Source organism: Petromyzon marinus, chromosome 13 (assembly GCF_048934315.1).
Source record: "Petromyzon marinus isolate PM22_M1 ecotype Great Lakes invasive population chromosome 13, UKy_Petmar_22M1.pri1.0, whole genome shotgun sequence".
NCBI classification, from domain to species: domain Eukaryota; kingdom Metazoa; phylum Chordata; class Hyperoartia; order Petromyzontiformes; family Petromyzontidae; genus Petromyzon; species Petromyzon marinus.
This window is the reverse complement of record NC_133679.1, coordinates 13,080,833-13,096,257: the sequence shown is the minus strand read 5'-3', so window position 1 is coordinate 13,096,257 and position 15,425 is coordinate 13,080,833. Positions and strand designations below refer to the sequence as shown.

At 47.5% G+C, this 15,425-nt stretch overlaps 1 protein-coding gene across 1 annotated transcript; it reads right to left on the bottom strand.

Moving 5' to 3' along the window:
* Positions 1-2,803: 2,803 nt before the first annotated feature.
* LOC116942060 (cholesterol 25-hydroxylase-like protein 1, member 2) lies at positions 2,804-3,997 on the bottom strand. The gene has a single exon (XM_032953608.2). It carries the CDS (start codon positions 3,871-3,873, stop codon positions 2,935-2,937), a length of 939 nt encoding a protein of 312 aa, XP_032809499.1. The 5' UTR covers positions 3,874-3,997; the 3' UTR covers positions 2,804-2,934.
* Between the last annotated feature and the right edge of the window lie 11,428 nt (positions 3,998-15,425).

Here is a 15,425-nt window from a genome sequence, read left to right as displayed (position 1 = left end):
CTGCTTTTAATGTCTTGTGTTTTTTTGATACGTGAATGCCTATTTGCCATTATGCTCATCAACTCCGTTGTCGGTCGTGTGATACGGCTTGTATGGTCCATGACAACGAATTAAAACAGTGCTGCCCAGTCGGGTAGTAACGACATCGGCTCAAGGGGTACGGCAATCCGTCAGGTAGGGCCTACAATATTTGATTATTGGAAACCGAACGTTGCCACTCTTATTAAATTAAAGTAAAACGTTGAACGTAAATGAAAGCATTTTCAGAAAAAAACATTTAAGCCGCGTTTTAAATTACTTTTTTTTACACTGCCTTTGAAAACATGGTGGTTGTCAAGGGGGTCCCACCAACTCGTAGCTTTGGTCACCAGGGAGGAGGGGAGGCAAGGCACCCCCTGCCCCTACGCGACTAGAGCTCAAGCCGCTGCAGTCCATGGATGTTGAAGCGTGCGTCCCTTGGTGGGGAGCAGTGGTGTAGCGGTTAGCACTGCGCTATGAACCTGGCGACCCGGGTTCGATTCCCGCTCACGGCCAACACCAGTGACGATTATCTGAACCGGTCCTGGTGGGCCTCCCCTAGGTCGACTCAGCCTCAAATGAGTACCTGGTGCAATGTGTAAACATTGTCACTAGGGAGACAAAGGCGGGCCGGGCGTGGTGTTAGCCACCCACCCCCTCGTGTGCCGTGCCGGCCTTCATAGGTGCTCGCTAACAGCACTTGCCCCTACAGTCTGTTAAGGCTAAATGGGGGAGCTTTGTCTTTTTTTTGCACGCTCAATAACGGCACGACTACACGAAAGAGAAAAACTAAAAATAAATCCTTTATCGCTTATTCCAAATGAAACTTTGCGCTGCGCCCACAGCTAACGCGTGTGAGCTTATCGTGTGAGCTTATCGCCGTTGGGGTCGTTAAAGTAACCGTTGACAGTTTCGTTGCATGCTGCTTGCGTTTGAGCTTGAAAGGTGGCACCGTTGAGAATTTGGGTTGGGTCAACCAACCCCGTAATCTGGCCCTCCCGAGTGTACCGTAATTGGTCTTGAGCAGTTTCCTAGTGACTTGCCATCACATACAAAAAAAAAGTCAGCATATGCCATTAAAAAAATGTTTGACACGTGATAAACGAAAAAGTGACATGCCCCTTGTGTGGAATAGCCCTGTTGAAGTCACCGAGTGCACTAGGTTTAGTGACATGTTTCTTTAACAGGATGGTGAGGACCGCTCTCCAGCAAGAATTTAAAGTGAAAATGTCTTTGCTTTGTGACGTGATGTCGACTGCCCAGTTGGAGTGTTATTGGTTGGGAAACGCGGAATAACACAATCTGCAGAATATAAAGGACTGTATTCTCTTAGTACAGTGCTTTGCTGTGGTGGAATGGCAATGGATGTAGTTTTAAACTCGAAGGGTCCTTCTGTCTGCCACTTGACGTTTGAGGGCCAGAAATATATAAAAAAAAATGTTAATCTAGCAGACCCACCTCTCTCTCTGCCCCCCCTCTCTCTCTATTTAAGGCTTTCCCACCTGAATCGAACCCACGTCCTCGTGTATACCAGGCGAGGTAGTTAACATCTCCTAGCCACCGTGATGATGATGAGAGAGCGAGACACGAAAACTCCAAATATACAGCAGGCGTCAGAGTCGGGATCGAACCCACGCCTCCTGTACACCAGGCAAAGTAGTTAACATCTCCTGGCCACCGTGATGATTATGAGAGACCGAGACACCAAAACTCCAAATATACAGCAGGTGTCAGAGTCGGGATCGAACCCACGCCCTCCTGTACACCAGGCGAGGTAGTTAACATCTCCTAGCCACCGTGGCGCCCCTCCACACGTATTTAACTATTGGGTACCCATACTGGTGCGCTGCTGAAATAGTAAAACACTGACACATTTGTTCACGTGACAACTTTATTAATTGGTTGTATCTGGTGGAGGAGGGTGTATGACACACATTTTACTCACGCAACCTGAACTAAAAAAAATTATCAATCATAATAATGATCGCAAAAGCCTACGCGTTAAAATTTTACTTGTAGTGTTATGCCAGTACTGATGGTGTAAAAACAATGTCGTTTGTGTACACGTTTCACATACACTTACAAAATCGGTATTTACTGAAGGAACACATTTTCACAAGATCGCATCAGTAGAGATTGCTACTTCATATTTTCACTGGCGCTACGCAGTGCTGCATCAGATCTGTCCACTCGGATTTTAATAGAACATTCACATTACTCAACAGCGCTGCTTGCTACTTTAAACTTTCACGAATAAAACAATCCACTTAAAACCCCCTACGCAATCTGAGAAATGCGTTTTCGAGACGTCATATAACTGTGCATTTCAGGAAGAGGCTGCCTCTCGCGCAACCCGAGCAGGGGTCACTTCTTGCGAACATTTGAGCAACAGTGGCATGGATCGTAGCTCCAGGATGAGGAGGCAATGAATTCCAGCTATGGGTTGTCCGGTCCCGCGGTTGCTAACGCGTAATCGGGTCGATTAAGTTGAGAAATTGAAAGGCGCTGGCCAGAGCGTCGTCGTCATCATCTTCATCATCGTTCATCGTCGTCGTCGGTGCGTTCTCCGCTAAAACTGACGCCCGCGGCCCACACAGTTTCTCAACAGAACCGATCCGGTGGGAGCCCAGCACTGGTGCATCACCATCATCACCATCATCACCATCGTCACCATCGCACACGTTGCCTTTGGTGTTCCAATCACCAATAAGTGCACGCGTGTGACGACTCATCGCCCGAATCTGAGAAGACCTCAGGCCGAATTAATTTTCACTTCTTACCCTGAATCTGTAGCCGCAAATCACGTGCTGCTACCGCTATGTATGTATGCTGACCTTTCGCGCCGTACTTAGCCAACCGTGCTCATGGAGGGGGCGGGGGGGGTGCTGCTGCTGCCGATGTCGGAGCCAAAAATGTTCAAGCCAGTTTTTTCTCCTCTCCGGTTTTCCCAAACACTTGCATCAAGTTGAACTCGGACTTGTCGCAAGAATGCACGGTGGCGTGCGTCTCCTGGACGGGCTTCTCGCCTTCCGGGATGCGCACGCACTCGGAGAAGGTCCCGAAGAGCTTGTCCATGTGGCTGAAGTGCGGCGCGAAGTTGGACATGGGCTTCTGGTGGTGCATGTCGTGATGGAGCGAGCCGCCGAAGAGGCCGAGGGGTAACCAGTGGCGCGTCGACCAGGGGAAGTCGTAGCCACAATGCTGCTCCACCGAGGTGTACACGTGGAACGCCATGAAGATCCACGTGGTGAGCAGGTGGCATTGGAGCAGCACGGGGTCGATCGTGGTCCAGGCGCCCACCACGAAGAGCTCCCAGCAGCCCAGGTACTGCGTGGACCACGAGAAGGGCGACATGAACTCGTGGTGCACGGCGTGGAAGGTCTTGTAGAGCCACCGGAACTTGTGGTGCACCATGTGCCACACGAAGTACTGGAAGTCGAAGAGGAGCAGGCACCCCACCACGCCCATCATTAAATCGCCGAGGTTTGGCGCCAATTCGGGTAGGGGTATCGGTGGCCTCCAGTACCACTGGGCTGCTCCGGCAGGGAAGATCAAGACGCAGTGGTTGTACGCGGTGAGCCAGAAGCACTTGGCGAAGTTCGTGCGCGTGGGCTGAGTGTTCTTCTGGATCTTGTAGCGGTGGACGAAAGCCCAGCGCTTGCCCAGGAGGTTACAGGGCATGTAGCAGAGGCAGCAGAAGAGGTAAAAGGCGACGTTGAAGACCACCGGGAAGAGGGGAGAGCGCAGCAGGTCGGTGTAGTTGAGGCGCAGGTGGTCCCATACCGGCTGCAGCACCGATTTCCTGGCGTAGTAGCGGCTCAGCCAGTCGCTGTCGTTGAGTTTGATGAATTCCATCTCTCTCCGTACGGGCGCGGTGGCTTTGCGCGGCTTGGCGTACTTCCTCGGCGTGGCTCAGCAAACGGGCATTCAACCAACCACCTAATATATATGCGCTCACAGTCACTCGAGAGCGGCTGACATCATCGCGGGGAGGGCAGAACAACGGCCGTAATTTACTGTAGCGAATGAGCGTTATATCCTTTCGATCCTCTGTGTGATTCACCCACCCCCCATCACCGCCTTCTTTCTGGGCTAAACGACCTTGAAACAATCGGTTCGGAGGTGTGACCCTGATTGCTAGAAACCTGACCTTTGCAACCTTGGTGCTGATAAAGGGTTATTCCCATAGTGGAATGCAGGAGGGGTGGTGTATGGTCGGTTGCTTGCGTGCGCTGTGTACTGAGTGTACTCCTGGTCAGGACAAGGGGTTGCTTTCGGACTCCTGGTCAGGACAAGGGGTTGCTTTCGGACAATATTCCTGCTGATGCTACTTTTTTGTTTTTGCTACGGTTTAAAAAGACACATGTTTAGATGCAAGCAAATCATGCCATTTGTGTTTCGTCTTCCGGTGTGTTTATTTGCAAAGTGCACGAATGCACTTAACGGCTGGAACTTATTTAATGTTACTTCGGGATGGTATCGTTTAAAGTTGATCGCATATCGCTGTAAGATATCATGGTTACGAGGTGGATTTACATTTGCCGGGTCACCAGAGGTGCTGGTGGCGGCTTTGGGAGGCATTCATCCAGCAGTGGATATATCATGGCCGATTATTAACCGTACGTAGGCACGTTACGTTTAGTGTAGTGTAGTTACGTAGGTAGAAAAATAAAACAAACGTTATTTTTTTTATTTTGTTTTATTTTTCTACCTACGTGACTTTACCGAAAGATCCAAAGGGTATGGATTCCTGCAGTCACGAAAGCTTCAAATCAAGTTAGCATACAGTATTTTGCAAATAAATTTTGTATGTGCGTAGGTTTTGTTGGTGTTCCAATTCGCATTACGCGCTGATAGAATATGAATGGAGCTCCTGCTAGAGGGTGGTCCAGATGTCCTGGGGACCGCGCATTTGGAGCCACCCTGAGGTGCAATGCGAAAGAGACGACCCGTCCGAGGGAGAGGTGGAGCGACGAGATAAGTCCACGTGCAGGAGCAGCACAGGACCCCAAGGGATGATGACGACTCAAGGAAGAGAAGGCACGAATCCAGCAGTGGATTGACCGTGGCGGCTGATGACGATGATTACATTTTGTCATCAACGCGCATGTCTAATGTTTGTCGGTGTTCGGTGCTGGGTGATTTAAATGTGTAAGCAGAAGCGAGCTGCGGTTTCCCTGACAACTTCCGTGCGAGTTCGAGTTGAACAAACGACCATTCGTGCCCTGCCAAACGGGCACAATGGGTGGTTTAGTTGAGAAAAGTCGCGATCTTGGCAACAGCCGTTGCCGACGAGGTTATGCATTAATTTCGCATGCAAGGATAAATATGTTTTGATCTTAAAAAGTATTTATTATTTATAAATGTAAAATTGTGTCGTTATATATATTAAAAAAATAAACTTGTTTTGGTGATGCTTGGTTTATTTTGGCAGGGATGCGGTCGTGATGTCAGGGTTAGCACGCTGGACATTCCATCCGGAGGTCGCCGTTTCTAAACCAGCCCCCCCCCCCCATTTCTAACCCCCCCTCATTTCTAACACCCCCATTTCTTAACCCCCCCCCCCCATTTCTAACCCCTCCATTTCTTAACACCCCCATTTCTTAACCCATCTCCCCCATTTCTAACCCCCCACATTTCTAACCCCCCCCCCCCACTTCTTAACCCCTCCCCCTCCCATTTCTAACCCCCCCCCCCATTCTCTAACCCCCTCCCCCCCCCATTTCTACCACCCCATTTCTAACTCGCCCTTCCAATTTTTTTAACCCCCTCCAATCCCTAACCCCCCCCCCCCCAGGTGTGTCCAACCATCAGTATAGACTAGAGAGGTTACAGGCAAATACCTCCGACACGAAGTACTCTACGGTAGTTTCCCGCACCTCAGAAGCGCTCCCTCTCTCTCACACCCAGGAGGAATAATAAACCAAAACTGTGCACGTTAAAAGTTCTACATTATATTGATTCTTTTTTCACGAGTTATACATTGGAAACGACACACATTCCAATTAAGCAAAAGTAGAACTATAAATATCTGAATACATTATGTACGTACCAATACAACTTGAATAGATATATTTACAGCCCTATGACAATCCTCTACTGGATGAAAGCCCTCCCTTGACCTGTCGATCACGGGGGGATGGGGGGTGGGGCGGCTGTTCGTGAACCGATCAGATATCGCTCCCCGCGGTTGATTAGCCTTGGCCAGGAACTGAACCCTGACTTCAGGGTCCAGTGTCACTGCAGCGTAAATGTCACCGCGTTGTGCAGAGGCTGCGTGAATAGTGAGTGGCATGAGCTTTCGGGCAAACAATCGCCCACTTCAATACAACGTTTTTGCACGTAACCCTCCATGATAAAATATTCATCACGGCCGAGCTTTGCTGCGTATAGCATTTCGAAAACCCGACTGTACAGCTTTAGCAAATATCAAACTTTCAGTTGAGTCAGTGAGTTCAATGCACATCCAGCCATTGGCGCTATCGCTGGTGCGCAAATTTACATTTAGATTTTTTTTTGCTAGGGTCGAGAATATTTAAACATTAACAAAGCAGGGCCTCCGTGCTGTGGTTGCTGACGACGATGATGAATGTCGGTCGAGACACACGACCCGTCTAGGGAGGAACAGAGAGCCATCGAGTAAGGTTTCATTCCACCCCCCCCATCGTCCCAAGTGAAACGTGATGCCATTCGTGCTTCAACGCGGTCCTTTGTCAGCGTACATTAATTTGCTTAATGTATGCGCGGCATCCAATCAGCGGTCTCACTCTCTGTGTGCACAGATGCCGTGCCAATTTAAAGCCCCAGCAAAAAAAAGTGCGCGAGAATGGCTTGGCAGTGGCGCATTGGCACAAATAATAATAATAAAAAGTTACACATTTGTCAATTGCGCTGCCTATGATTAGAAAAGAAAACATAACGGGCGACATTTCGGGGAATGGTCCTTCTGTATTACGTGTTTCAGGCATTGTAATCTGCCAATACTTTTTTGTATCATTATTGAACTGCTTATACGCAGCAAAGCTCGGCTGTGATGAATATTTTATTATGTTGAACTTCTTTCGCGCCGTACGTTGCCAACCGTGCTCATCGGAGAGTGCGGGGGGGACAAACTAAACTCAACACAAAAGAGGAGTTCTTGTTACGAGCAACGCGCACGTCCTTTGACAGCTCCACCAACCACTCGTCGTCAGATCTTGCAACTGCCACCCCAGGGCCCTCTGTGACCCATCGCCACTGAACTCACCGAGCGCCTTGCTTGCAGCATAGTGGGGTCTCGCCTCGACTGTTGCAACTCCGTCCTTAATGCGATCCTCATCGAGAAAACCTCAAGAAACTCCCGCATCCTAATTGGTGTTTCTCATCCTCAGTTTTAGATTCGCTCACCTCCATCTGCGCCCTCCACTGGATTCCCCTCACCAATAGGGCCAGCCAACACGCCATCTCCTCCTGCCTGTGCCAACACAGCATCTCCTCCTGCCTGTGCCAACACGCCATCTCCTCCTGCCTGTGCCAACACGCCATCTCCTCCTGCCTGTGCCAACGCGTCTCTGCTTTCGGTCGTCCATCAAATCTCTATTCGGTGCTGTCGCCCTGCACTACAGCTCCTGTCACCCTGCACCACAGCGCCTGTCACCCTGCACTACAGCTCCTGTCATCCTGCACTACAGCTCTTGTCACCCTGCACTACAGCTCCTGTCACCCTGTACTACAGCTCCTGTCACCCTGCACTACAGCTCCTGTCACCCTGCACTACAGCTCCTGTCACCCTGCACTACAGTGCCTGTCACCCTGCACTGCAGCTCCTTTCACCCTGCACTACAGCTCCTGTCACCCTGCACTACAGCTCCTGTCACCCTGCACTACAGCTCCTGTCACCCTGCACTGCAGCTCCTGTCACCCTGCACTACAGCTCCTGTCACCCTGCACCACAGCTCCTGTCAGCCTGCACTACAGCTCCTGTCACCCTGTACTACAGCTCCTGTCACCCTGCACCACAGCTCCTGTCACCCTGTACTACAGCTCCTGTCACCCTGCACTACAGCTCCTGTCACCCTGTACTACAGCTCCTGTCACCCTGCACTACAGCTCCTGTCACCCTGCACCACAGCTCCTGTCAGCCTGCACTACAGCTCCTGTCACCCTGTACTACAGCTCCTGTCACCCTGCACCACAGCTCCTGTCACCCTGTACTACAGCTCCTGTCTCCCTGCACTACAGCTCCTCCTCCACAGCAGCAGCAGCACGACTCACAACCTCCTCGTCCCCTCTACACCCAGAGCCAGGACCGTGGCCACTGCCGGGCGCCGTCTCTCCGAGGCAGCCCCCACCGTCTGGAGCGCCGTTGCGCTGCTGAAACACGGACAGCATTCTCACTCACACCGACTCTGAAGACACTAAAAGCCCCCACTACCTCTCTCGCGTGGCTTTCGAGCGAGACTGAGCTTCGCTTCCTACTTCCGTCACAGCCCTTTACGCGTGTGAAATATTGTGCACGTTATGCATTGCATTGTTAATGTTGGAGTCAAACTTTCTAATCTGTTCAGTAATACAGGCATTATACATGCTCACCTCAAACACCTGCACCCTAACTATTAAACTAAGGGGTTCTGTTTGTTAAACCAGGTAAGGCCCACTGAGCTATATACAGCACTTTTTTTCAGACGCAACCCGGCGATCAATAATAACTCAACAAAGTGGCTTATCGTGTGGAAATGTATAGTGGTCCAATGCTGTAAATGCACGTTTCTTAATGTGGAGGGGGAAAACCCAGAGGACCCGAAGAAAAATCCACGCGTGCGCAGGGGGAACAATACAAACTCCAAATATATAGACATCGTCAGGATCCGAATCGAATCCACGCCCTCCGGTATACCAGGCGACGCAGTTAACAACTCGCCAATGTGGTGCATTCTGGTTGTTGTTGTTGTTGTTTTGTTCTCTTCAAAAGGAATTTAAGGAGTCCATGAAAAACTTGCTTGGGCAGCATACTCTATGAAGGGATCAATAATCCATTAACAAGTTTTGGGACCACGCGTTTTAAATAGATGGACCCGATTTGAAATCGCTATATCTCTGCAACCACGAACCGCCCATGAATGAAACTCTTACCACTTGAGAGGGCGGGGCATGGAGAGGGCGGGGCATAGAGAGGGCGGGGCATAGAGAGGGCGGGGCATAGAGTTTCAAATGATTACCGCGAGATGCCTCTCCCAGCGCACAAACAGCCCCTAGCCTCAGTCATTGGCAAGACAACACTACCTCAACGTTGGATAGGTCGTACGGGACCCTAAGACTTGGCGCTACACTCTTGGCCCCCAAGATCACCCCCAGGCATCACACCCTGCGACTTTTTCCTGTGGGGATACGTCAAAGACCCGTGGTGTTTTTGTGCCACCATTAGCGACTAATCTGGGTGACCTCAAAAACAGAATCACGTCAGCGGTGACTTCAGTGGATGAAGACACTTTGAGAGGCGTTTGGGACGAATTCAACTATCGTCTCGATGTTGTCCGTACAGCAGGTGGAGGGCACGTAGAGCATTTATAAAAATGGTTAGTAAAACTTGATAACTCATTAAACCGTTCGTAACTTTTTGTGTAATTGTAACATGTCGCCATAGTGAAATATACTGCTTTGAAATTGGGTACATATTTTGAGACACCCTGCATACTTCTGGTGTGCATGGAGAATGCAGAGGACTGAGCGACGTAGGCCCCAAGATATGTTGATGCTTCACAAGAAACGCGTTGGGAAACCCTCCAGTATGTTTCATTTTTATTGTTTTATTTCTATTCTACGTGACTTTACCGAAAGAACCAAGAAGATGAATCCCTCCACTGTCCACGCCGAGCCAGGGGTCGGCAACCCGCGTCATGCAGTGGCTCTTTAAGGGCGTGACTCGTTATTCACTTTGCTTTGCGGCTCTTTGAAATATTGAGGGGGGTTATTTTTTGTTTTACCGAATTCCCCCCCGAAAAAAGTTCTCTTTTCGTTTGCTGCTGGTCGGCCGAACCCCCGTCGCGTCGATGGTGACGTTTGGATGGGGGTCGCTCTCCTTGCACAGAGTGCTGCCGCGCTGGTAGGGCGAAAGGATTACTACAGGGCATATCCTAGAGTAACCCAAGAGCCATGTGGCCACGTTGAAGAACTGATTGCCAGCATGTTAAGGCAATAAACCAGAGCCGCTATCGTCCGATCTGACCTAAGCACGCAACTTTGCACTCGTGACGTCCACAGGGCCGACTGGTTTTTTTTACGCGTCTTCAATCAGCGTTTGCAGACAGCCAATATGTATTGAGCTGAGCACTATTTTTTTAAGATTATCATACATGCCAGATGATCGGTGACTTGTTAATAATAAATTCGAATTGGCTAACAATCATGAACACATCATGGAACCTCTCTTGCAGTATCAAAATATAAGAATAGGTTTTACCCTTTCTGGCAATAAAACAGCTGTGTTAAGATGTTAAAACACAAAACTCAAACCTATTGCAAGGAACCACGTCCGTACATGTAGTGCGATTATTAGGCGGTATGGTTATCACCATTGATTATTACCTGCAGTAGCGGACATGTGCCAACAGAGGGTGGTAGACAGGATAGGTGGGATGAGTCGGCCCGTTGGGCCACCCCAGACCCCAAGAGGGGGCTGGGGGGGGGCCGTTACATTCCAGGGCCCCCTAGAGAGTTCGAGAAGGAAGGTGTAGCTAGCGGCGGAGAGACTCTGGAACGGATATAAAAGCCGAACCTCTGAACGGGTCAAGCAGTCATCGTCCACCTGAAGACCTGAAGACCTGGGGATCTGAAGAACCACTCTGAAGGCCTGAAGCGAAGAGCCCAAAGGGCAGAACCCGAACCCCTGGCTAGGGTCGGGTTCAGAGTTTACCAGGGTAGAGCTCTAACCAGAGTGAGGGCACATTAGTCCTGAGGGGCTACCTCTGTAGGGTATCGGGTGTAAGGGGCCGTTACCCCTTTGTGTTATGTACCCTTAGTTATAATACAACGTGTTCAGTTCAGTTCCATTTCAGTTCCATTTATTTGGTATAGCCCTGTGAGCCATTCGGTTCTTGAATCGGGTGCAACCGCAACAAACAAAAAACAAAAACATGAACAAGAAAACATCTTAAAGTGACTATGTGACTGTGCAAACAGAAAATCCAGGAAAAATGAACATCAAAATATTCCTGAAAAAGCACCGTACACCAACGCTGTTGCCTCCAGCAAGTCTCGCTCTCCCTGCTTACCCACTACATCTGCATTAGCCACATATACCTGTGGTAAACATGCAAAAAAACCATGCTCTGGTAGTACATGATGCATTGTCTTTGAAACTGATTGGTCCACACCAGAGACAGCTTTCTTTAGAGCCAAGTCTCAAACAGTGTTAGACTAGAGGACGCTAAAAGGCGAACAGCACAAAGACAATGCCACTATCAGGACATTGAGAGCTCGGGGACATGAACACCTTTAAAGCTTTTCCAGTGCATATCTAACTGCACTGTAGTAGATGAGAATAGAGAGCACACAGCCGAAATGTTTTTGACTTTGTCTACACATCACAAAATGCTCGGTTTAGTTTTGCACAACGCTGTATTTATTTGCAATAGATTGGCCCTGATATATCCATCACACCACTGCCAATTACATAGTTTAAGGCAGGCAAAGCCCCTTCGCAACAATTGGCACGATTTACGAATAATCCCTTACAAACGAGAGCAACATGAATGTCCAACACATCATCAGGGGAAAATATTGACGTGGGGAAAAAAAAAAGTTAATGTTAAAAAAGGCCAAATAGAATACGTCAAAGACACAGGGGCAAATGACGACTCAATTTTGAGAGTAACACAAACAAATAAAATGACTTTGCAAGTTATTTTCATTGACAAATCTACAATCCTGCTGAGCAGCAATGGTTATCGTGATTTGCAAACTCGGTATGTTTAAACGTTTCATAACTGGTCTGGAAAACATTGAACTTGAAAATGCCTCAGCACCAATACAGTAGTATTATTGTTTTATTAAAGCTATACATTAAGACTCATACTGTCTGAACGTTAACCACAATATATAAAAACAACTCACACATTCGTTAAAAAGAGGAATACAAAAAAGAAGAAAACAAATACATAATACGCAATTGTTATGTTTTTTTCTTTGAAGAAAGTGGCGTTATTGACAAATTATAGCGTTATCGTTGTGCTTTTGCACCACTGCCAACTAAGTATAAACCAATCAATTGGTTACATTTTTACCACAATATTAGAAAATATATGGATTTTATAATCGAATCTGGGGGAGGGGGAGGTGCGGTGGGTGAATACTTCTATCCGAGTATAATTAATCTTTACTTTTGAGCAAATATTTATTGATTCATTGTTATTTTTTTTATCGTGCATAAATACCAACCAGGTCGTGTTCAGAGGTTTGGATGGACTGTTGTACTCGCGAGATCGTAAGGGAAGGCCTTCACCCAGGAGTGGACCGATCAAGGCTGATTGTGATGATGAAATATATTGTAAAGCGAAATGCCATAGTTTATTGTTGAGTGCGCTAAATCCCATAGTTTATTGTTGAGTGCGCTAAATCCCATACAGGTTTGATACCAACATGAGTTGTGGAAAAGGTGCTGTTGCACCGATACAATTACAGAACATGGTGGTCCAGATGTCTTGTGACGCCCATTTAATTATCTAACGCTTAATATTTTTTTAAAGCAAAGTTTATTTAAAACATAGATTAATTTGCAAAGGAACAAAAATGTTTGGAGTCAATTAATTGGGGGTCACAAGACATCTGGACCACTCTGTACAGTACTGCTGTCACCGAAGGTCACACGGATGGCATGTTACGCCACTACCTAATTAATTCCACCAGGTGGCGTTGTACAGCAGCACTGACGCTCATCTCGCTGAACGCGCTGCAGAGACGCCCACGTGGCCACCAGGTGGCGAGAGAGGTGTACGTGTGGATGGAATCCGCTTTCTTTAAAATCGAGGGCACAATTTAAACCTTTATTTTGCCGCAAACTGGGATCATTCTCCTCCACGTGGATAGTGATGTGGGCTATCTTGCGGAAGCGCTTTCATAGCTTGTTGCAGAGAGGTTCACGGTTCGATTCCAGCGGCCGCCCTGGTAAATCATGCGGGTTTTATTATCCGTTATAATACTACGCGCCATCTGCTTCACAGTGGCCGTTAGAGATCCCGTGACGTCATTCGCAAGAATAGGACAATGTGTACCAGCATCATGGTCAAAAGATGACAAATACAATGAATAAAAATATCCGCATATTACTAATTTTGAATATACATAGATATCATGACTCCCTACTGCAAATATATTGCAGGGCTTCCCTGAAAGAGCGTCATGAGACTCACTGAGATGTTATTTTTTTGGAGTAAGCAAGTATAATCATGGAAATGACATGACTGTTATCACGTCTCAGTCATAATGAAAGAAGCAGAAAAGCTAAATAAAAGTAATTCCTTTCCGGCCAATTTGATTGTTATATTTTTCATCAAGGTGTAGAATACATTTCACCATGATACTCTGTGCATGCAATGCCATGGGCTAATCCATCACGGCCCAGTAACTCGAGGCGTCGCCAAGGTTACGTCTTTTGTCAAGGGGCTCTATAAATGCCAGAGCGTGAGCAGCAGCGGGAATCAGTGGACAATGTGTGGCAGCAATTGGGAAGCATTTGACGGTATTTGAACGCATTGGCGCAGCAGTGGGCAGTATTGGGCAACAATGGGCAATAATGAGAAGCATGGGTTGTAGCTAGCAACATTGGGCAGCAGCGGGCACCAGTGGGCAGCATTGGGGTTACAATGGGCAGCAGTGTGCTTTGGCGGATGCTGAATCTACTCATGACATCAGGTTTATGAAAATACAAAATACTAATTTGGTAAGCCAAATATCCATAAAAAGGTTTTTTTTGGGTTAGATCACGTAAATTAATATTTTTTTAAACTTAGAATTCTAAAAAGCTTGTATCTGATTTTTTTAAGGTTACCAAATTTAAGGTGTGTCTCGCTTAACGAGCGTTCTTTCTACGGTAATTCGCTACAAAGGGCAATTTCACCTGAGACCCATTTGCTCGTAAAATGAGCAAAATGTTTCGCTTAACCAGCAGAGATTTGATCGATAAATGTTTCCCTTGGCGGCAGGGGGCGCCATGGTGTCTCGCAGCTGGTTATTTACCAGCTGTCCTGTGATTGCCCACGTGTTTGGTCGTGTGGGGGGGGGGGGCCTCATGGTGTCACTGTCATGAGTGGATGGCACGGGGCTTGGGTGTGGGGAGCGGCAGTGTAGCAGTTCGCGCGAGGCGCTACGAACCCGGCGACTCGAGTTCGATGCTTGCTCACAGCCAATACCAGTGACGATTACCTAAAGTGGTCGTGGGCCTCCCCTAGGTCGACTCAGCCTCAAATTGGTACCCAGTGCGGTGTGTAAACATCGCCACTATGGAGACAAAAGCGGCTGGGTGTGGCGTTGACCACCCACCCCTCGTGTGCCGTGCCGGCCTTTATAGGTGCTCGCTAACGGCACTTGCCCTAAAAGTCTGTTCAGGCCATACAGGGGATCTTTCACTGTGGTTCTTCATGTGTGGTGTTACATTTTATGTTTTTACTACTTTATTTTAAAATAAGAATTTGTGTTTTTCACGTTTAAAAGGTTGTTTAAGAGTGGAATATCTTTGAGGCTGAAACGTAGCTCAGCTTTTAACATGTGGGACAATGAGAAAACGATTATCGTTTAACCAGTTTTCACTTACCGAGCGAGACACGTCTATGCTTGTGAGATTGTGACACTCGCTAAGGGTTACTCGTATTAAAGTTGCACGCCGATGACCTCATCTAAAAATTCCCGAGCACCACCTTCAATTGAAATATGAACAGAAAATGACAACTGGTTTTCAACGTATAAAAAAACCCCTCAAACAATGTATTTGGCTCGCTCTATTTTTCCAAAAAATAAGTAATATTTTTAAAAACTTTTTTTTAAATACGCTTTTATGAAATGTACTAGTAATGGCAGAGCTCCACGATTCCAGGAAGTGGCCCCGAAGCTCGCCACAACGTAAGAAACCGTGGCCAATTACAGGCAACGTCAGTTGAGCGTGGACAATTAGACCCAAGCCGAAACATAACATATAAAAAAGATTGTTTAATAATATATAAATATTTTATTTTTAATGATAGAATATAGTATTGTCATCAGTATGACATAAGTATACCAAGTTTGCAGTCGATACCACATTGGGAAGTGGGTTAAAATTGAGTTACAAGATTTGAGGATACAACAAAAACAACGACAACAACAACGACAACAACAACAACAGACAGAGTGAGTTAAATGAAAGCGTGTAATATCATTCTCTGGAAACTACCAAACTG

Coding starts and splice junctions, on each gene's coding strand:
- LOC116942060 (XM_032953608.2), bottom strand. CDS start 3,873: ATGGAATTCATCAAACTCAACGACAGCGACTGGCTGAGCCGCTACTAC.